General features: G+C 40.5%; 1 protein-coding gene across 1 annotated transcript in view; it reads right to left on the reverse strand.

The window, feature by feature from the left end:
- Positions 1–24659, reverse strand: part of SLC2A9 (solute carrier family 2 member 9) — a gene marked incomplete at its 5' end in the record, with an annotated part of 93668 nt that overhangs the window by 43043 nt on the left and 25966 nt on the right. Inside the window, 3 exons of the mRNA XM_084266640.1 lie at positions 3161–3271; positions 8785–8972; positions 17754–17886. Of these exons, the coding sequence (XP_084122766.1) occupies positions 3161–3271; positions 8785–8972; positions 17754–17886 (432 nt within the window). The remainder of the gene's footprint in view (positions 1–3160; positions 3272–8784; positions 8973–17753; positions 17887–24659) is intronic.

Here is a 24659-nt window from a genome sequence, read left to right on the forward strand (position 1 = left end):
CTTGTCTCTGTCACGGCTTTGAAAGGCACATTAGTAACACCTTGAGACATCACCTTATGGGAAATGCTCAAGGCATCATCTTCTTAATATAGTTATAGCTAGTCTCTCTCTGTGAACATTATATAAAGACCAAATGTGGTGCCACAGATGGCAAAACTGGATGTGGGATACTTAATTGGAATAACATTCCTTATTTTTCTTCCTGTCCACTAAGAGTGAGATGACTGAATTAAATTTACCTCATTAACTAAAATTTTAAAAAGCCACAGTAAGCAGTCCTACTAAACAATAACTAAGCTTGTGGAGCCCTCTTGCTCTAGAATTTAAAGAGCAGACTTCTAATAAAACACATTATTTGCCAGGGAATTACTTAGGTATATTCCATCCTGCTTCCAAGCACAGCATCCATTTAGGTAGCTTACCACTGTGACACGTCTGTGAGTAGGAAATCTATTCAGTATTTCACTTGAAAGGATATAAAACTTCTTCAGAAGCAGCCTGAAACTCATGGGCTCTCTCATCAAAAAGTAGGTTTTTTAGCCAGCCCTCTAAACTGAATCTGTGTTCAGTGCAAGGGGTGGAGGAGTCCACGACTGACAAGCGTAGAGAACGCTTGTACCATTCCCCAGAGGGAAGCCAGGACACCAAATACACAATGCTACAACATGTAAATTAATTAAATCTATTAAATGAAGTAAATTAAGCAGGTGTGAGCAGGAGTTGCAGCCACATTATCTAAATGACAGAAAAGGGGGATGCACGTATTTCATTTTTCAATGTCTTGTTTATGTGGCTTTTGCTCAAGAGGAAGAGGGATGGAGCTGTAGGCAAAGAGTGCTGCCAGCAGGCATACTGACTGATCTGAGGCAACACAGAGTGATCAAAAGGATGGGATGTTGTTTGCCTTTCCTCAAGGACCACATCAACATTACCAGTATTATGCTGCTGCTCCCAGCAGACACGTTAAAAGGAGACTTTCAGATTTTTCCACAGTTTGAATGATATTTTATCTCCTAGATATTATTCTGCTTCTCTGTGAAATCTATTTCAATCTTTGCCTTTAGCCCCCATGGGCCTCATCAATGGATGAGCCCTAAGTATTCTTACTGAGTCTGATGATGGCCTAACATATGCATAATGATTGGAGATGGCAAATTATTTCATTGTGGACCTCTCCAAAAGCTATTTTGTTTACAAGAAGAGACATTCTACTTCTGTTACTGATAGAAGTGTCACTGCCATCCTGGAATTTATTGTTATTAAAATCTGGTTTCTACTAGAGCAAGCACAATATATTAAAAAATAATCAGTTGCCCCCTTGCCTTCTCCTGCTTATTCCCTTCTTTCTGCCTGAGTAGGACATAAGACACATGCTTAGAAGTTACTTGTAGAAATGAGAGGCTGTAAAACCTTCGATTAAAACAATAGTCATGTTGTTCCTTTAAACATTAACAATGAAAAATTTATGAAGATTAATGAAATAAAACTATGGCAACAAAGCAACATTTCTCTTGAACTTAAAAAGCAAATTTGAAGGGAGGGGAGTTATTCATACTAGCATTTCCAGAGGCACAGAGCAAGTCACAGGAACAGAAAGAGTGCCAAAAACCACTTTTCTTCCACATAAAAAAGTGACCACACATACCAGGAGCCAAAGCAGACACACGTCCACCTTATTACGTATGAACAGTGTGCTCTGAGTAAGCCCCACAGACTGATAACACAGAAGGAACTGAAAAGATGACAGAGCCTATTTATAGAATGGCTTTAATATCACAGATTAATCTCCATGTAATTTTCATCTGTTTCCACATTAAAAAAAAACCCAAAAGAGTTGTATTCTTCACTAAATTACTGGAAGAATTATCTTTATTATTTTTACATATATCTTAAACAAAGAAGCACTTCTGCAGTATCACAAAGAAGAAATTCTAAGTAGTATGGATTTCCATGCTTCATTCTTTCCACCTATTAAAAGAACGTCCCTTTAATTAAAGAAAAAAATGAGATGGCTTACCCCAAAATAGACTTGTGGAAATTTACAAAGATCAGAAGATGATCTTTACGACCTTTGAGAGTCCTTATGTCCTAGACTATAAGAAAATATATTTGATAGCTGGATGTAGTTTAACATTTTATAGGTCATAAGCAGTTGCTCTGCCACTGGAAAGGATTTTTTTTTGTTGCCAAAACCATTCTTCTGACATTTTAAAAATGTTTATCTGGTGTGTCCAGTTCTGTGCAAATATAGTTGGTATAGGATATATGAAGATAAAGAAAAACTCTAACAACGGAAGAAAGCTTTCTCCTCCACAGACCTCTCCCATTGTTTCAGATGTACTGCAGTGCAAACAGACATGCATTTCCTTTAGCAATTAACAGGGTTCCCACTTACTGAAACTTTCAGGTTGTGTTTGCTCATTTAGTGTATTTTTTTTTCCTAGACAATTTTTCCATTTTGAAACAGAAAAGAGAGAGACATGCATGGATAACTTCTCTGTTAACATCTTCCTCTACGTTCAGTGCCTAGCAAAGGTATACAACCTACTGAGGAGCTCATGCTGCCTGCTCGCCCTCAGTGAATGAGATAACAGACTCCAACACATTATGGGACTGCCTCATTCTGCTGGGTTACTTTGCCAACAACCTGGGTTACAAACATTTATGCCCATATTTTTTAATGGCTGAAGAAATTTCTTCACAGTTCATAAGCTGCTATAGAAAATGTGTCATTAACATCACAGGTTTCTGTGATCCACACTGAATGTCGAGCTGTGCAATACCTGAACCTTCTCCAGCAGGAGACTAAGATGTGAACAAACTGCTACCAGGTAAAGTCATTCTGCCAAGTGAAATCATTTATGAGTTATCATTTAATATACTTCAGGCCTTCCTGTTCTCCTGTCTTCTTCCTCTTGACTCATACAAAGCATCACAGGATCTATCAGCTTGTGATGGTCCTTTTATGCAACTAAAACCCAAGATCATCTTCATAAAAAAAACCCCAAGGTTTGTGCTTAAACCTAGAAACTATTGCTTTAGCTACCATTACACTGAATCCTCAACATACTACTCTGCTTATATTTTAACCTGGATAAGGAAATAAAATTCGGTGATTTAAACATCAAGCGTGTTCATGGATTTTTATAACCACACTTACAGAGAAAACAGCAGCCAGGGTCTCAACAGCACCAGTACTTAGAGTAACGTAGGGGATTGTTTCACGATTGATCCCAGCTTCACTGAAGATGTTGTTTGTGTAGTACCAGATCTGTATCAGAGAGAGAAAAAGGAGTTATTAATCATTTTGGCTTGGACTACAACATATCAGTATTCAGTTCAAGCATCTGATCTGCCAGAGAACTGGCTTTGTAAAACACTGAGCACTCCCAAATGACCCAGGGCTGGTCAGGACAACAGATGAAGGGAAGGTGCAAATTTCAGGTGGATTAGTCACTTCTGCCTGCAGACCCAGGGAGAATTACAAGCAGCTTGAACTCAATTTCGCTTGATTCGCTTTAGGAGTAAATCAAAGAAACTCACTTTTAGCTTGAACAAGAGAGTACAAATAGATTTTGTGTGGCTGAGCCACACTGCTTAAGAAGCAAGTTTGGGTGGCTTTATGGAATAATTCAGGGACACATAGCAACGGAGGAGAGAACAGGAAAGAGATGCTGACAAGCACTGCAGAAACTGCTGCTTTTTGGGCAGAAGATGTGAGATTTATCTCACTTCAGCCTGACTGTAGCATGGTCATTTGCAGTCAAGCCATCGCCCTAATCTTTCTATTATCATCAGAAATAAAAGATATTTTTAAAGAGAGAGTTGCTTGGTGAAAGGTAAAAAGCTGCTTTTAGGGTGAAAGGAGTCTTAGGCTGGAAGGAGCTGTCACTGCTGTACAGACACACAGGGAGCACAGGGTTACTAGCTTAGAGGAACTCAGCCATGGTTGGTCAGTAAAACCATATCCAGCGGTGGCAACATCTAGACAGAGACTACACAGTGGTAATACACTAAAATAACAAGTCTGGTAAGTATCAGAACTCCATTCACATCACAAGTAAAGTCTGAAAACCATGTAATATTTCTGAGGGAGCCAAGATGACAGCAAAGAACCAGCCAAAGGTTTTGCCTGCCAAAAGCATGCAACAAGGAGAGACGACCTTGGAGACAGAAAGATAATTAATTTACTAGAGAAGATGAAAAACAATTGAGATAAATTATTATCAGAAGAAAATTAAGTTCTGCTCTAAACCACAGCTGATTACCTGTGACAACAAAATGGATAGCCAGAGATAAGGATGGCACTCAACATAAAAGTAGCAGCGATATTTTTCCCCGTGTGCTGTGTGACAAGCCCTAACAGGGCAAGCACTGCTAAAGGAAGGAAGAAAAGGCTTGTCTAATGAATGGGAGTGTTTGGATTGCATCAGAAAAACCTCGCTGTCTGCCACCATACGATGCACATGCTACGTCTGTTCGTCAAACTATGAACTCAGGAGCTTTGTGTATTAAAAAAATAAAAGAAAAAAAGAAAAAAAAAACCCAGTAACTCTAAATTCCCTTCAGCAAAGCTTGTCCCAGACCAAACAAGAAAAATCAACTCACATAAATCAAAGTAGAACAAAATATCAAGAACTAACAAGTCCCCTGTATCACTTCACAGATACAATGAAGCTGACTGGAGACTTTTAAACCTATTCTGGTGAGAGCCTGTGTGACAGCAGATGTGGGGACAGTAAGAGCAGCAAACTTCACTATATGAAGTAACCAGCCTTCGTGTAGCACTGGTCTTAACTGTGCATTCCACTGACCTGCTGCACAGAGCCCAGACTGAAGAAAACAATCAGGATCCGCTACTAATTTCCTGGTGTTCTGGGACCAAGCCTCTGACAACCTATCCACCTCCCATAGCCTTGGGCAGTATACAAGGAAAACAAGGTACCACAAAACCATGAGAAAAGTGATTTTTTCTTCTCCATACATCAAGATTGAAAACGAAGAAAGAGGCCAAAGAATCACTTAATCAGGCACCTCCCAAATACAATATTGTCAAAATGCACCAACTAGAACATAAGATGTCTTGCAAGTGGTTTTACAGAAGGGCAGGACTGACCACTGATGGTAAGAGTGGCAGTAACACAGGTAAACTGTTAGCAAAGACAGGATGAGGCTCACACTGTAGCAGCACAAAAATGAATTTGAGTAAAAATTAACAATAGGTACGCATTTCAAAGCAATAAACTGAATGTTTATCAGCTTGTGTATCTTTAAATAGCAAAATACATTGTTCTACCAAGACAAACTTAGTAGGCTAATGACGACTACTCTCACATTGTCTCTCTAACATGGTTTTTGTTAGCCAGTAATTCATTTGCTAACAAAACTAACCAATGACTGTGCTACATTTTGGAAATGAAAGAGCAGTGTAAAATGGGACAGAAGGTCTAAAGACCTGTAAACAACTCCTGTCTAGTCCAAACCAACACAGGGACATTTGACTTCTGATGTCCATGGTGGGTTGCTGTTATTGCACAGACTGAAGTCAAACTCAGCCACCGTGGTCAGTTAAGCAGCTGCAATGAGGAACTGCTGTCTCTCTGCAGGCTGCTTTCTGTGAGTTTGGAGGTAACATTTCAGCCTGCTGGTCTGTGTATTACAGTTAGCTGCATGAAAGTTGCTTTCTTTGTTTATCATGAGGTTTTACTTCTCTAAGCTCTTGTCTTAAAGTGGCATGTTGTAGGTTATTAGTGTCATTCCCAAAGTTTTCTCACACCATTGACTCCTCCAGCATAGACTCAGTTTTCCAGCCCTTTTATTTCTCATCTAGTTCATTTCTTCCAAAGAAATTCATTTCTTCAACAGGAAAAGACAGCAACAGGAAAAAAAAAAAAGAAAAAAAGTAAAAAGATGGGCAACACCACAGACATACACTGTGTTCTGTGTTGCACACTGTATACTCATCCCTTCTCCACAGCAAAAGCTAAAAGCCCACTATGGTCATTTTCCACACTCTGAAAACATACACTGATACATGCCCACCCCCCCAGCCCCAACATGATTTCTTGCCATATGAAATACAGCCTTCCACCTTAAGGTCAGACCCCACAGAAGCCTTGGGATCCCTCTTTGGGAATGCCTCTCATAAAGCAAAAAGCAGGACAGTGTATTTCTTGATATAAAAAAGGGTGATGTTCGCTAATGAGAACCTCACTGCAGTTCTGTCTCTTCTTTAGAACTGAGATACAATGGTGGAATATAAATTTATTGTGGATGATATGTATCATGGATGAATTTTATCAGATGAAATTTTATCAGATTCATTTATTTAAGTCAATTTAGGTCAGACTGGCTGGCATTTCATTATAATTGAATACATTAATATGATCAGGGCTTCACCAGGATTGCTGTTCCATGTGGAAATCAAGAGATGCACTGTTTTTTAAGCAAAACAATTTTTCATTGTAGAGTAACAGCCTTAAAAGGAAGCAAGTATTCTCAGCCCAGCAGGACGATTACAGAAGCTGCCAGTTGGTAATTTCCCTGGAGAGTGACCTGAGACTCTTGCCTGAAAGAAGTCCAACTTTCCCATATGCCCTGCCCAGATGGTAGTTGTGGAAAAGACCAGACTGACTAACAGGGCACTACAGACAAAGAAAATGATGGGAGCTATCGGTTAGAAGGAAGTGTTTGTAACTAGTTAAATCTTGCTGATGCTGGCTCATACCCAGCAGGTTAGCTCAAAGGCAGCCAGTAAAACCAAGACCCAGGTCCAGCAGCATCTGCCACACCTGCAGCTGCCCTCTAATCCCTGAGCTTCAGGCAACTTGAGCAGGATCAACTGGGAAAGCCACGCAGAAGAGAAGGAATTGAAACCTGGTCTCTTAATCATAGACCCATAGAATGATTTCAGTCAGAAGAGACCTCAAAGCCATCTAGTCCCAAACCCCCTGCCATAGGCAGGGACACCCTAGCTCAGGTTGCCCAAAGCCCCATCCAACCTGGCCTTGAACGCTGCCAGGGAGGGGGCAGCCACAGCTGCTCTGGGCAGCCTGTGCCAGGGCCTCACCATTCGCATCATAAAAAATACCCAAGTCTGTTTCTCTTGACCTCTCTTATCATTTGCTTGCTTTTCCTGGAGGAACTATTTAACAAATTCATTTCAGAATGCAAATTTAGTGTGAATGTATTTTTTTCATGCTTAGTGGCATACGGGAGAGAAACAAAGTAATAATGAAAAACAGGTAAGGCTTAAAACAACCAACTTGATACACAGGTTTCCTGGCAGCAAAAAAGATTTTCTGAGACATATTTTCACAAAGTGGCCTCATACAGACACTTTAAAACACGCCTGATATTCATTTGGGACCGGACATGTCCCATTATCAACACATGTCCCTGCTCAAACTATCAATGTGGCATTGTTCTGCCATGGATAACTGGAAAATTTCTAAATTTCTGTCATCTAATATCCTCAAAGCCTCAAAATGCTTCTTTTTCCCCTGAAAGCTTAGCTGTGATCTCCCTCCCCCCCACCCCTTTCGGTTTTTTTAGATACCAGAGTTCTAATTCCATTAATCTTTCAAATGGTCTTGGACAAATTACTTTGTATTGGGAGTTTTAAAGCTAGAGAGACACCCAAGATAAGCAAGGACTGGTTGCCTTAGATATCAGAAGCATTTACACTTATTACCACTGATTAGCCCCCAGGGAAAAAAAAAAAAACCCTAGCTGAAGTAGGCTGTAATGCACAAAGCCACAGTAAGAGCTCCTATCAGTAGAGATAATATAGAGCCTTTTGTAAACATAAACATTTAATGCCTTTGAATTATGACAAAACCCCCTTTTTCTTTGAGGTGCTTCATAAAAACACACGTGTTTTCCAGCATTTTAACCCAGGTGTCACAAGCTGCTGCAAGGAAAGTTCTGGCTGTATATACAGAAAACACTTTTTCACTGTGTAAGGGGTGAAAACATGTGGCACTAGTTGCCCAGGGAGGTTGTGGCCTCTTCAACCTTGGAGATATTTAAAACTCAACTGCACAAAGCTCTCAGTAGCTTGAGTCGATCCTGAAGTCAGTCTTGCTTTGGGCAGGGGGTTGGACCAGATGACCTCCACAGACCCCTTCCAATTTAAAGTGTTCTGTGACCCTCTCCCAGCTGATGCAATTGACTTAGATGGAGAAGGAGACTTGGATATCAAGTAGCCTCAGACATATTAATGGTCAACAGGACTTCTTGCTATTGTCGGTGTCTTTTTTTTTCCCCCCTCTTTTGCTCCAAGAACAGCTCAGCTTATTCTTCAAATTGTATGAAACAACAACAAAAATCAAACATCCAGGGCAACCTCTGAAATTCACCTACAGGATCTTTTGTTGACTTCTCTAAGTACAGCACTGAATTAACCCAAGCAGAAAGGTCTACTGGAAAGACCAAGTATACCTAACATGAACTAAGATGGGGCATCTCAGACCAGATCTTAACTGACCAGGAAACAGAGAATGTGAGTGTCAGAAGCAGAAGCTGCACACTCTCTGCTGATCCATGCTGCCTTTTCATGGATCCCTTCATCACTTCACCATTAACACACCATGTGCCCCTGCCCCTACAAAACCCACAGGATGCAGCTCTCTGTGCACCTTCCCCCATGCTGGTGTAACAGAAGAGTTATTAATAAGAAACATCCATCAGAACGTTGTGGAGGTCACTGAATAGTATAGCCAAACCTTATATTAAAAAAAGAAGCACCCCAGGAGATGCCACAGCCTGAAGGAAGACACTTACAGCATTCAGCCCACAGAGCTGGTAGCAGCCCATGGTGATGACCACGGTAAGGACCTGCCATCGCACAGCACGGGTTCTCAGGAGCTGAAGTATGGATACCAACTTGGTGTTCCTCTGGGCTCGAGACTCTGCCAAAACTTCTTCTACTTCATGAGACACGTCATTTTTCCCAAGAAAGGTCTGAAATGCTAAGAAGAGAGGACATGTAATTTAGGCCAGACTTGCTTCCTAGAAATAGAAGTGTGTGACACAAACAGGAGGTATACGTGGGCTACAACTTAATTATTCTTCTGAGAACAATATCATTTAACTCTGGGTATGATCTGGCTCATTCCTGCAATTGGTCTCCGAAGCTGCAACAAGAATATAAATTATTTGGCACCCTACTTGATGTCTCATAATATTTCCTATAATAATGTCCAGTGTAAAGTCAAAAAACCCTGTGTAATCTGAAAAAAAATGTTTAATAATAAAGCAGTTCTGAACCTTATTTCACTTGGCTGCTTTGACAGCCTGACAACATAGCAGACTTCATTATTGGAGATAGATTGGATAGAGAAGTAATATGTAAAAACATACAAAAGCCTGGTAAACCAAGAAAAGGCAGACATTTAAAAGTAATAGCTATTACTCCTCATGTTACCCCTGGTTTGTACCAGCATACAGGCAAGAATTCACTTTGTCAAGGTGCTTAATATTAGAAAGAATTACCCAGAGCAGTTCAAGACTTTCTATTTGCCAGCACTGGAGACAAAGGAGTGAACTTACCTGGGAAATGTAAGCAATCAACCTCATCTCCCCAGAAAAACATATCATTTAGTATTGTATTATTCACATCAATGACTTGCTGAGATATCCTTCCTCTGGGAATAATAAAAGCTGTCATCTTACACTTCCTCCAAAAGGTACTACAAACAGGTATCTCCTAATGGAGGTGGCATCTCTCCTTGTTTTACAGATACCATATATGCAGATGACACTTTCATTGCAATCTTATGAACATACCCCAGGGGTTGGCTTTTTAAGAGAGGTTTAAAATGCTCATCATCTTGGAATGACTGCAGAGAAACAATTACATTGCACATACCCATGCAACAAGGCTAGTCGACCCAGTAGGATACTAACTCTAAAAACAATCCTTTACCCAGCAGGTCATTTAGAATTGTTATTTTTTTTATTAAGGAAATAAGTTAATTGAGTTCTAAGAGTCAAATCCACTTTCTCTTTTCCACAGCTTTGCATAGCATTGCCTATAAATACATCTCACAATTTTCAGTAAGTATACCTTCTTTTGGATCACAGAAAGGATTTGGATGGTTAAGCAAGCTGGCGACACTGACTAATCATGATTAAAATATCTAGACTCCATTCAGGTTTTAAAGTTATAAAAAATAACTTTACCTAGTAGGTGAAAAAGCCAAGTAGTGGCATTTCAATAGCCTTCCAGGAGCACCTTTCTCCACCCTTTGGTGAATGTGCCATGCTGTGCGCTCTGCATGGCTTCCAGTCTGGAGGCACAGGGAACTAACTTGACCTCTGGGCCAGGATTTTCAGATTCAGTTGGCACTTCTATTGCATTTTAATGGGTTCTACATGATTCTGCTTAACAACAAGGATGATTTTTTTTAAGGAATGTACACTGACCACCTCTGGGTGTTGAGTCAATTCATGATGTTCATTTATTCCGATTTCCAGTTTCTCTCCTGGGACAGGAGAGGTCAGAATGATGAAATCCCTTAAAAACAGTATATTTATCTTTTCACTTTAGGCCTTACAATCAGAAACGAGTTAACAAGTCCAGACCTCAAACCCCAGAATTTAAGCTGCTGAGTTTTGTCCTTGTGCTGCTGCTCACTTATTATTACATGGCATGCTAAGTGCTCGCTAAAATGAGTATGATATATTGAAAGGCTAGGATAAGAAATGTAAAATTAGAACAATGTGTGCCTATGGTATGTTAAAGTCAATGTCTCACACTGAAATTACACTTCCCTCAGTATTATTAGAGCCCCAATAAAGAAAAATTCAGACAAAGATGAGAACAAATAGGCATATATCACCACACTCTTCTCTGAAAAGATTCTCTCATATTTTTAAGCATCTGTTTTATCAGTGTGAACTAGGTCAGTGCACAATTTTATTTTTCCTGTCCTCAGAATCCACGGCATTCCTGTAGGGCACACAAGTCAAAAATATAGGTGCAGTCAAGTAAAAAGAAAGCAATCTGTCTTTTCTGCACAAGGGAACTTGCTATATTTCTAGAGGGAACAGGAAGTAAAAAATTGCAATTACTAAAATTACCAAGTACAAGGCAAGAAAAATATTGACACCCGCTTTCTTTCTCTTCCCTCCCTGGTATTAGGGCCAGAGATGAAATGCCACTAGGAAACTGCCAGATACTTTAAATTACCAACAAGTCAAGAAACACTAAGAAAATGCTATGCTATGCACGAATAGTTTTGAGTAGACAACACTGTCTTCTTGGAAAAACACATTTTCCTGCTACTCAACATCTTAATTTTCTTCCATTAACCATTTTTCAATACAGTAAGAATCACAATTTTATATATTATTAATGTGGAAATAAATTCTGCATTAGCGGGGAGATGAGAAAACTCAAAGGTCTTTCAACGTGTGATGTTCAATTCTATTCATTTAATATTTTAAACCCCTGCATTACTGGCACTGAGAAGCACAGCAGTCATTCCTCTCCCCTCTTGAATGTCTCATTTCCCTCCATGACTGGCTGCTTCTCTCTATAGGGACGTCTGATTTTTGACATGCTTAAAACCATTTAAGGAGTTCTAGTTCTAGCAACTTTTATACCTTTTCCAGATTTCTAAATCCCTTGTATCAGAAGGGTCTAGGTGCTCACCTTTCAAAAGCTGGCACATTGTCTGTAAATAGAAAAAGAAGTGCCTAGTTCCAGTCAAGGGGAAAGGAGACAGGAAATCCTTCCATTTATACCACCACTTCTATTCCTCTCAGCTACATGAAGTTAGAACATCTGAAAGCGGTTCAAAAGTCTGAACAAAATCAGGTTGGTATTGTTTTTAAAGCCAATCAGGACTTTAAATTAACTGGGCATCAGGAACTCAACTACATGAGGAATTACTAATTCTTTTTCCACCATAGTACTTCCACAACTGTGCAAAGAAATCAGATGTTATTGTAAAAACAGAATTAGCAAGTAAACTTTGAGAACCCATTTTAAAGGATCAGAATGATGTTGTGTGGTTTACAGAACAGAGACAGCCCCAGGCAAGAGGAAGCAGAAAGAAGTGGTCATGGGTAGAAGAGTAGAGGGCTTATACCTTTAAAAGTTAAAAAAATTACAAAGCTTCATGAGTATTACTGGCATCTGTTTCCCATGGACAAGTTCACTTTCACTTCACTGATGACTGTGTATATTAAACCCAGTCTCTGACACAAAGCTTTGATTAGGCAGCATCTTCTTTAGCCACTGAGGGAGACACAATACTGGGTTGTATGGATGCATTCGGGCATCTCCCATTAATACTGGCCACTGTCCTGAGTGGCAGGAGACATACAGGGCACCCTGCTGTTTGCCTCAGCACTCGCAAGAAGTTCACCCAACTTCAATGCTGTTGAATCAGGTATGTCATCATTTCCCCTGCAGTAACTTCAGGTCAACACAAGAATATTTGGTAAACGAAAAACACATTAATTTTAATTTGATTATAAAATAGCCAGAAGAGTAATTTAGATGTAACTTGCTAGAAGAGATTTAAATTGCTACTTAAATCTAGCAAAATATTAACTCCCAGCAGGTAACATAGCTTCATTTAAGAATAAATCACAAGTTTGCTATTTCAATTCAGTGAATATAACCACAAGCAAAAGCCTTTAGGCTTTTCCCATGTGTTACCTCCTCCTCTTCCTAAGTAAAGGAACACACAGATCTTCTGTGTGTTACCCTCACGTTTGTGATCACATCTTTACCCAATCTTACACCTGGTTTCCAGACCATCAAGACAAAATAGGTGTGTTCATGGTCACTAGCCTGATGTACAGGTAAAACAAGACACCCACATGCCACCCTAAGATAATACAAGTACCAGTGAACCGAGCTGTATGAAAGGCCCAGGGAACCTTTGTAAAAGACAGGTTTAAGAAAAGCTTAAACCCAGGACACACCGCGATCGCTCCCGCTTCTGGCAGTCAGCGACCACAGGAGACGGAGCCTCTACCATAAGCCAGGACGTGCAGTAGCCATGGCTGTCTCTCCCTTTCCTGTAAGCATAGCTTACAGCACTAAGATACATACAAAAAGTACAGATAAGCAAAAATAAATTGTGTATGCCCTTGCTGCCAGTCAGAACAGCTTCATTTAAATCACTGGATTCACAGCAATTTGTTCCTACCATAGCTTTGGGTTTGATCTCTCCTGTCCTTTTTACAAAGCCTCTCATGGGGGACTTTGTAAAAAATTAGCTGCCTGCTTTTCAAAACCACTAATGGCCTCGCACTTTTATCACATCAAGAAGTATCACCTCTATCCCATCTCTCTACGAATCTAAATCTACGCTTCTCATTACACCTGGTGCACCGCTGCTTTCATAACCAGGGGAGCTTTACTGTGTAACTGAACACACCAGATGAAGAGATTTTGTTCATCAGCAGCAGATGTTACTGTGACATTCCATCTAAGTTATTTGACCCTTAAGACATAACAGTATTCTTGCTCTCTGGCAAGCTGGGATGCCACCTGAATTCCAGTATTGATTTATGATTTACATGACATGCTACTAAAGCTGCATTGAAAATTCAGGTGTCCTCCTTGTAACAGTACTGTTCAAGAGAGATGCATCAACTCTCCACTGACAGTGTTTATAACGAATGCAGTTAGTCATAAAACTTTTGTCTTTTATTCCACTACTGCTACTGGTTTTATTTATATAACATCATGGCCACGGTCATCAGGGATCCACTTGTCATGCAACTAACAGACAATGTCGAATTCCTCTCTTACCATCCTAGAGCTTGGATGGTAAACTGCCTGATGTAATTATAACTGCAGGTTTGGGGTTTGGGTTTTTTTTCCTGTTTCTATCCCTGTTACTCTTCATCCCACTGCTTTCTAGCAACTGAATAACAATCTCCTCCCAAGTCCTTCTCCTCAATCACTAGAACACCCGTTTCTCCTCTGCTGTGTGGTGAGCCTTATGAAGAAGGATCACATCAGTTAGATATCAGGCATTTTTCTCCCTTTTTTTCTTACTGAGAGAGAAGAATGCTAGTTATGGGATTTGAGAGGAGAGCTGGGATGGTTCCTTCCTTCCCCAATGTCCAACTTTTAACTTCGGACCTAAGCAGGTTTATGGATCGTGCTGTTGGTCTGGTCCATCGTTCTCCTCCCACAACACATAAATAATTCCTCCCACATTCAGCAGTGACACAGCAATATGGGAGACAGTTATCTCCTGTTGGTCCTAGGGAGTCAGATACAGGATGGTGACCTCCAAGAGAACAAGCAGAGCTTGGGGGCTAGCATTGCTTTTGGCAGCCACAGACCAGCTATCAGCCAGACACCATCTCAGCCACTCACAATGTGCACCGCTTGCATTGCTGGAAAGGGGAAAGCAGGGAACCAGTTAGATACCCATTACTGGAGCTCAGGAGACATTGCTCACCTGAGGCTTCACTCCTGTACTCATAGAGTACCTTCTCTTGTGGTGGTGGGATTTACATTCACACACGATGTCTGCCTGCTCTAACCTCATCCCTTCTCTTTTTTTCCACCACATGTTTTAGGCCTTCTTTTGGTCTTTTATTTGCCACTTAAAGCATCTTATTCTTTTACACCTCTGCCAAAAAGAATAAAAAAAAATGGTGCCACTTGTATTTCTGCAGTTATAGTCTGGTTATCTCCTGAGGACAGAAGGAGGGGATGAAAGCAGGAGCAGAATTTAGTGGAAACTCAATGACCTACATTATCCCAACCGATTTTCATTGCTCTAAAACAATTAGGAAGATTAACGTTGTCATCTGCATTGTAGAAGCTTTGACATACACATGCATTTTAGAGTATTTTATAAGACTAATGCAGTTATCTGCCTTAAATACTGTTATCTGCCTTAAATACAGTTCAGTGTGGAGGTAGGTGGGGCCTCTTACAAGTAACAATTTTATATTTCTCCAACAAGATATAATTCACACTGAAATGTATATTTGCATGAATAGCCTTGATCTGTTAGGGGAAGGAAAAGCGATTTAGTCAGAAGGAAGACTTGAACACTTCTGATACTAATATGCAGAATTAAACCTAAGAGGCAAATAGCTCAAAAGCATTACTGTAGCCATCATAAAAATGGAAAATACCACTTTGTCATTATATGACTTACAAGCAGTAGCTATTTTTAATAGTCCACAAATTTTTTGTCTCCCTAAAATTCAGGCTTTTCCTGCCATTTCAGCAGATACTTTTTCTTGATTGTTGATTCACAGTTATTCACCCTCCTATTTTGTGAATTTCCCCCCCACTTGTTTTCATTATTCCAGTGCAATATTCCAGATACTTGAGATCCTTGTATCTAACCTGGATTTCTTGAAGTGCCCTGGGGTAGGGAGAAGGGCTCCATACCCCACACTGGACTAACATCACAGGAGTCCTCTGCTCCATCCTTGCAGGAATCAAGTCAACTCCTTCCCCACCTATCCCCACATTGAACAGAGATTCAAAGATACTCTCACTTGCAAATCTACATTAGGAGAGGGAGGATTACAAAGGATGAGCAATGGTAAGAAAATGGCTCATATTCCTAACATGCTTCCTCCTAAGGCATATAGAAACTTTGTACCACAGAAGTATAAGATGATATTCTGGTGCTTTACAGGTTGACTTTATGGTTTATGAACCCTAAAATAATGTTTAAGAATCATTCTTACCTATTCTGCAGATGGTGTCTTACAGGTTACCTTGCCTGTGCAACAAGGTGTTCAATTCTGGAAGCATTGCTGCTTGACAGGCGAGGAATGGGAAGGGACTTTATTGGGGATATATACACCTCACTGCCCCATGGTCCTTGGTAAATCTCTGTCATCTCTGCCTAGAATCATTGGTTCCTAGGCATTTTTAAAAGTTCTGTAGACTACACTCAAAATTAGTTTCATTACATACTACAACATAACTATTCAATTTTTAGTTTAAACGTCTCTGTTGACAGGCAGTTACTTTGAGAAGTTTTCATATCAGCCTCCACTTTAACTCAGAGTGCCTAAATTTATAGTCCTTAAGGTGGTTTATGAAAGTAATTTTCTCGTAATCAGCAAGCCAGTTGCTAAAGCTCAACTACCAAGGTGTGCATAACTTGGCTCTCCTGTTGTCTTCTACTCCAAATCCACCTCCAGTGCATATAGATCAGATTTAAAAATAGTGTATGCTGAAAACACCCCAGACTGCAGCTGGCCCATTACCAACCAGAGAAAAATGGTGTGAATTTCAAGGCAGGTGGTGTTATTCTACTGCTATCTTTTTTAGAAATACTCTACCTATAAGAGACCCAGCATCACTGTCAGTTGTGAGGTTTCCAGGTACCACAGGAGTATTTCCAATAGATCCCTGTAACGCATGCGACATTCTGCAGTGGCACTGCAGATATGGACCCTTTGCCAGCCATAGCTCTGGAAACACATTTACAGTTTTATCAGGTAGACATGAGTCAGTTCAAACTTGGAACTCAAAGGCTTTTTCCCCCAGCCCAGCTGTGGTGCTGCAGAAGTGACTGCCTTCCAGCCAGCCTTACCTGCTCACCACTGCATCCCAGAGCACCGACTGCTGGCAAGTGAGCACTTCCCTTCATGGTCCCTGGAAAAGCTGTTCTCTATTTCACCAAATCTCTACCGATTCTGAAAAGCTAAAGAACTCTCCCTAAAGCCTTGTTGCTTTTGCTCTCTGTTTTTGTTTTTTTCCTTAAACAGGCTACTGTATCTTCAAATGTCTGAGGCTCCAACATTAACCAAATTCTTTCAACACGAAACTGAGACATCCTGAGAGTCTCTTCATGAGTGTGCCATTTCTATTTCAGAGTGCTCCCCAAAACAAAAAAGCCCAGTTCTTCATTTCCATAGAAAAATAACTAGGATAGAATGAATTGCATTGATTTCATGCTAAACGACTGTTAAATTTAAGTTTTAGGGCTGGATCCACACTTTGCAGGTAGTTTTGCAAGTGACTGAAAATGTGAAGAGTTATGGTCAAATGAAGTTTTTGGGAATAATTTTCAAAGCTCAGTAATATTCTGCAAACATCTTGGCATTATAATCAGGCTCCTTACTTCTTTGTACACTCCTGTTTTTAATATACCCCTATAATAAGGAAAAACTGATTTTCAGTATTCTCTCAATCATAATTCGATTACAACTGATCATGGTCATTTTAGTGGGGCAGGGTTTAGAGCAGTTGTGATCACAGACACACACAAAAATTATACATACCACCTAAAGAAAGAAGAAAATATTCTGGTCTGTGCCTGTGAAACTGGTATGAAAGCACTGGAAATTTTCAGTTAAACAGGTGTACAAGGTTTTGATCAGATCTACAAAGGTTATTGAGTTACAGAAATACACAAACACTGTGACTACTGAACAAAACCCAGCCACAGAATCAGTGTTTTTCTTAACCAAACTGCAAAGACTGCAGATTAAGAAGGAGTCACAAAGACTGAAATCAACTTTCACTCCTGAATGAACTCTGCATCTAGTGGCTGACGCACAACAGCAGGATGATTTGGTTAGGTTTCTGTCACCACACATAATGTTATATACATTAGCTTCTTGGAGAATTTAATTTATTAAAAAAAAAATCAAAGGAACTGTTATTTTTAGTCATACACCCCAGACAAAAGGAAAAGCGAAGGGAAAAAAATAGCCAAGAGAATCTCTCCTATTTAAATAGGAGAGATATTAAATATTAATATTAAATATTAAATGCATCATACACATCGTACCTTTTTCTGCCTTGCTCGTGTTATGTTTTTCAAGTAGGAGGTAACGAGGACTTTCAGGAAGAAAAGGCAAAATCATGACTTGTATCAGTGAAGGAACAATGATTGCTCCAAATAAGTAAGGCCACCGAGATTCCTGCAAGTGAATGCAAACATGGGTCAGTAATGCTCTACCACAGTGATACTAGAACGAAAAATACCTTTGATAGGAAATGCTGTAAGTTTTCAACATCGTTCTACATATTGTGCCAGCAAGCAGAGTGATGTCCTCTGCCTGAGCATAGCAAGCAGTTTGATCCCTTCCCCCTCAGATCACCCTACTCGAGGGCCAATGAAGACAGAATTCAATCCATCAACTGAGTGTGCATGGAAAGAGAGGCAGGGAAGTTGGAAAACAGCAATACATGAAATGTTTTCCCTTTCCATCACCATCAAAAACTATATGTGCAAAAATATTGTGTATACTCAAAGAAATATTCTACAAGTCATCCCTGCTCACAGTAACATCTACACTATTTTCATATAGATACATACAGCTGCATATTGTCTCTTCATCTAATTGATCACCAAAAAAATCCAATACCAACATATTTGTCTCAGTCCTCTAATTGTCAGAGTATGGGTAAAATCCTGACAACACTTCAGTTACTCTGCCATTTAGCAGCTTTGTGGTTCTCAGTGTAATACAGGCTGTGCCTGTTCAACATTTCACAGCTGCAGGGAATAAACCAAGTTGGGCTGAAGTCTCACCAGAAGTCTCTTTTACTTGGAAAAACATGACATTGGACTTACAGGTACATCTAACAGACAGTTGGGCAGTTTGCATCTCCATTCAGAAAAGATGACATATACAGTTCAACATGATTAGAGTGGAAGACAGCTACAGAGTTTAACAACAAACAAGGGATCTCACTAACCAGAGTGAGGGTGTTTTTATGAATGTTTTCTCATACAACCAGTGATGCCACCTCTTAAGCTGGTTTCCATGCTAATGGAAGTATAAAAAAAATAGTTCCACCTATCCTCCTGTCCAAAAATCATTCATCACAGAATCTCTGGAGTTGGAAGAGACCCACAAGCATCATCAAGTCCAAGTCCCTGCTCCTTGCAGTACTACTTAAAACTAAACCCCATGACAGAGTGTCATCCAGAGTCTCCATGACCTCTTGGCACTATGACCACTTCTCTGGTGAGCCTGTTTCAATGACCTACCACTCTAATCAGAGGACCTTAAAGATACCCTTTGGTTCTGTAGCAGTGCCACTAAGAATAATACTTAATACTCTTTCCCACTCCGAATTAGCTTAACCTACTTGAGTGTTCAAATCAACAGCCCTGTTCCCAAGTCCATGAAACAGAAAGCACTTCTTCCACTGCCTTAGAAGTGATTTGCTGGAAGTCTCCAGCAAGGACCTGTAATATGAGAGCCACCTGCAGCATCCCCACCAACACAAATGACCCCTTTTTTGCAAGACCCCCTATAGAAACCTGGCAGTTTCAATCTGCCAAAGCCCACCACCGTGTAGGCAAAGAGCACAAGGGGAACTGACTCAACTGCTAGCAGATTTCAGGTAGACCTTGACTTTGATATTTTTCTCTGAAATTGAGTGAAACAAAGTTATTAGCATCCTTAAACACATTCATTACTTAAAACCGGCTACAGAGGGCGACCTGAGGAAAGCTCTTTCAGGAAAAGGTTGGGAAAGGCAACAGGGAGCTTATCTAGTTCTCTAGGCAGGATACTTTCAAGTAGCTGAAAGGAGAAAGGTGCCAGCAGCATGATTTTCTCCTGTAAAATGGTCCTTGATCGCTCTGCTCTTAAGATGCCTTCTGTTCCAAATGAATGTCAAGATGAAATTTAGTAGTAATTTCGTCCAATTTCAGCATTCATCTATTTAATTCAATACTTTCTAATTTGAGATTTGGTTCTTAATTGAAAAGCCTGCTAAGAAGATTTCTGTTTCTGGGCCTCCTGTTCAGGCATCATGTCTAGCACATTTTCAAAACCTTGGCTAGATCAAAAGCAGATTGTGCTGCATCCTGGCTGACTGAGCTCAGAGAGGCTAGTGATCCTGTGATTATGAGGCTCTGGGGATTTAGATTCCATCCCTCTATCAGAAGAAATGCATCCATTCAGAGCCCACATTTCCTCAAACAGAACCCAATTAATTTTATTCCAATATCATTTTTCACAGTTAAATCAAAGGTCAAAAGCTCCCAAACTACTTTCTGTTGATAGTTTTTATTTGGGATTTTCCCACTTCAGCAATGCAACTGCTAAAGCACAACTTAATGCATGATATGGGATGTAATCCAACCCCCAAACCTAAACTGGGGCCTGAGATAACTTAATAACTTAGAACACAGAATATACAGGATAGCTCCTAATGATATTTTCACCTGCCCATTAAGTGATAGGTTTGGGGTCTCCTGGGATGGGGAAACATGGGATTTTTTTCAAACCAATTAAAGCTCAAGGTTATCTGTCTTAGAGCCTCCAGTGCCACCAGGACTTCAAGATCCTATTTCTTAATTCTGAATTTTATTAGTTAAGTGCATTTGACTGGATAACTACCTAATATAAGAGGCCCAAGAACGGTTAACAATCTGTTTATAAGCAAATAAGCCTCAGTTTTATTTTAAAAATTGTAAAATTAAAATTATGTTAAGGCTTCAAGGTCAGTTGATAAATCACATTTACAGAATCATAGAATCACGAGGTTGGAAAAGACCTTTGAGATCATTGAGTCCAATCATACCTGTCCTCTACTAAACCATATCCCTGAGCACCTCATCTACCCATCTTTTAAATACATCCAGGGTCGGTGACTCAACCACCTTCCTGGGCAGCCTGTTCCAATGCCCGATAACCCTCTCAGTGAAGAACTACTTCCTAATGTTTAATGTGAACCTGCCCTGGTACAGCTTGAGGCCATCCCCCCTCATCCTATCATCTATTTAAAAATAGATACTTGGTTGTGAAGAATAACTTAAGAAAACAGGCAGCACAACTTACCCATTTTAGCCTATGTCTGCCTGGAATCAGACATTTCTTTTCTACAAAGTCATTAGAAAAAAAGAATTCATTGTTTTACTCTCTCTCATTGCTTCCTGGAATATAAATACACTTGCCATGTAGCATATAAAAAAGTTTATAGAGCATTAGAACTTTTACAATGCTTCTAGATAAAAATCTTACTCTTGCTCAGCACATCGTATTTCCTGTAGGTTTTTTCCACAATGCCAAGGACACATTTTAAAGGGGGGAATTATATATATAAAAAAAAGTCTCTCTTGTTGCTGTTAATATTCTGCCAGCCTATGGGAACTTACTCGGAATAAGCTTTCATCCCTTTTGAAGTCTCCCAGAGCGTGCAGTGTTTCATTTGGTCACATTTGTCTCAAGTAACTCTTCTGAAAGTGTCATTTTGAACAGGCTATGGACAAGACAGAACTTCTGAATTTACCCTTCACAATAAATAACAGACCCTGACAGATAATAAAAAGCCCTCTATTTTCACCACATGAGACACTGAGCTTTATTTCCTCTATGAAATATATCTGTTTTACCTTTTACTATGCTGACTTTTAAAACCGTAACACAAAACAATCATAAATATGCCCCCACTTCCCAGGGCTGGCATGAGCTGATTGATCAGTAAGTCACTGAAGTCAATGGAAACTTCTCCATCCATTTCAAAAGTTTTCAGATGATGCACTCAATGCATTCTACCTGCTTTTATATTAATTTACATTATTCACATTCAAATTCTTCATCCCGCTACAGAAAAGAAGTAGGAGGATTAAAGTGAGTTTAAAAGGTCCAAACATTGTTGGTCTGAAAGTATAAAACAGTGAATTAAACTCTATAAAGAGAGCTAAAAGAAGCAGGGAAAAGAGGGGTTCTCTAATCTTTTTATGAGGAACAGGACATGATACAAACTGAGACAAGGCTCAGAAGCAATATGACAGAACACAGCAGAGGCATGGCTTAGAAGACACATTAACACCTCACCTCAGTTGTCATCAGTAGGGAGAAGCACACAGGCACTACTGAGAGAAATGAAAACAGCCACATCCCATTTTATCTCAGGACAAAAAAATAAAAGAGCATTAAATATTCTAATTACAGGGGACCTGACTCATCACCTGCTCAGAACTGGTACAAATAACATGTCAAGATGGTAAGATTTAATTTTAAACTGTCATATTATGGATATTTGCTTAGGCTGGAGCATAAAAAAACCAGCTTTGATCTATTTTACAAGAGACAGCTAAATAGTAGAGAGAGTTTGACAACCACAGACTCATTCAACAGTTGATAGAAAGTGCAACGCTGCAGAGTACAAGTTGGGGGGTGAAGGAGGGGGGAAATGGATAAAGCACGACATGGATTTATCAACTGCAAATTAGACAAGATTAAATTATACTGGAATACAGTAAAGCAAATGTTATGATGCCAGGGACTCATCAGCTAAAAGTGCAGAAGATGGAACCTAATGTAAGAGTTAAGAAGGTGGAAAAGAAATTGCCATAGGAGAAAGTCAACAAGAGCCACTGACAGCTGAACTACTGGTCCATGTGAAGTTCTGTGACCTCCTGAAGCACTGGTTACATTTAATATTTTCCCTAATTGGGAAGATTTTTTGATCAAATTTGAAGGCCCTTTCAACACAGACAAGGCTAAGAACATTCACATACCTATATAAAATTTTAAAAGGGAGAGCTGAATCATTGACAAGGTCACACAACAAAAGTGGGAAGAAATGCTGTACTGCCCCATACATGGGCATTCATTTCTGAAAAATCAAGGCAAATTAACTACTCCAGTACAAGACATATCACAGGACAAAAAAGACTAAGGAAATACATGACTGCCACAGGCTTTACACCTTCTCTCTAATAATTTAATTTCTTTAAAAAGCATCATCTGGACATGAATCCCACTCCCCATTCCCAACTGAGTATCAACCACTACATGCAGTTTGACTCCTTGTTTGCTGTCTCCACATCCAGCTGAGCATCCCTGATCCCAACTGCCTCAGGGCACACTTCTCCCATCCCTGCCTACTGTCCATTCTAGGGTCACGGGGAAGTTACTGCAAGGCAAATGCAAGCCCCAGAAAACCTCCTCCTAGGCAGAAGCCTGCAGAAGGGGTAGCACAGGGCACTCCCCAAAGGACTCCAGCCCTGCTTGGCATCCCAGCATAACAGCCACGTGGTCCCATGGAGCTATGGAGGGCTCAACTTCACTTCACTGCTTGAAACTGGCAGGAGATCCTTATCAAAATAATTGCTCTCTCCTTTTCTCACTCTGTGCAGAGGATGAACTGTGATCGCTCAGTGAGCTCCTTTAAATATTAATTCTGGAATTAATTCTTTGGCTGGGGGTGTGTGTGTGTGAGAGAGGGGTGGTTTATCTGGGTTTACTACAGCAGTGAACACTTTACAAACAGCAATATTTTTGGTTGTTTTGGGTTTGGGTTTTTTTTGTATAATACCTTTTTCAGGTAAAATTACATATTTTACTCATTTCATATGTGGGGATCAGAGACAAGAACCTCTTGCATCCAAATGTAAGATATTCAAATTGTCCAGGAACCAGTGATTTGGCAGTCTCTTTCATGTTCCTATAAAAAGCAGGAACACATCTGAAACTCTAGTTTGGGAAAATATAATCATACACACACAAAACCAAAAAGAATTACATCTAATACAATATCTAGATGCCCTAAAGCATCTTGCCTTGCCTCTCCTGCTGCAGCCCCATAGATTTTCTGTGTCACCTCTGCCAGTCCCACAGAGGCATCTAAGGTACCCTAAGGTATTAATATGATAATATATGTTTATGTTCAAGTAATTGAATCACAATATCATAGACTGGCCTGGGTTGGAAGGGACCCCAAGGATCACAGAGCTCCAACCCCCCTGCCACAGGCAGGGACACCAACCTCCAGGCCTGGAGCTACACAAGGTTGCCCAGGGCCCCAGCCAACCTGGCCTTGAACACCCCCAGGGATGGGGCACCCACCCCCTCTCTGGGCAGCCTGTTCCAGCCCCTCACCACTCTCTCTGTAAAAAACTTCCCCCTAATAGCCAATTTAAACTTTCCTTCCTTTAGTTTTAATCCATTCCCCCTGTCCTGCCAGTGTCTACCCTTTTAAGAAGTTGAATCCCCTCCTGCTTATAAGCTCCCTTCAGGGACTGGAAGGCTGCAATGAGGTCCCCCCACAGCCTTCTCTTCTCCAGGCTATACAAGCCCAGCTCCCCCAGCCTTACTTCATGGGGAAGGTGCTCCAGCCCTCTGATCATCTTTGTGGCTCCTCTGAACCCTCTCCAACAGTTCCACATCTTTCTTGTACTGGGGCCCCAGACTCGGACACACAACTCCAGATGGGGCCTTAGGAGGGCAGAGTAGAGAGGGACAATCCCCTCCCTGTCCCTGCTGCCACCCCTCTGCTGATGGAGCCCAGGATCCCATTGGCCTTGCGAGCTGCCAGAGCCAGTGCTGGCTCATGTTAAGTTTCTCATCCATCATGACACCCAGGTCCTTTTCAGCAGGGCTGCTCTCCAGGAGTTCTTGTCCCAGTCAGTATCTGTGTCTGGGATTCTTCTGGCCCAAGTACAAGACCTGACACTTCATACTCTGCTACACCAAAAAATCCCATCCCTGCTCAGAGCAGGCTGAGCAGATGTACTTGTGTGTGCCAGGCTGAGAAACCTGCACAAGTCCAACGTTTCTCTGTTAATCTATTACTGTGCGATATGAAACGCTCCTGAAGGCAAAGGACATCCTTACTGGCGTGGGGCCAAGGACCCAAAAAGCATCGAGATGGAACCAATTTCTTAGCATTAGAATTGTCTCTTCTTCCTTGAGTCAAGGGTATGGCTCAGAGGTGATGATCATGA

The sequence above is a fragment of the Gallinula chloropus genome (genome assembly GCF_964237585.1).
Source record: "Gallinula chloropus genome assembly, chromosome: 7".
NCBI lineage: Eukaryota > Metazoa > Chordata > Aves > Gruiformes > Rallidae > Gallinula > Gallinula chloropus.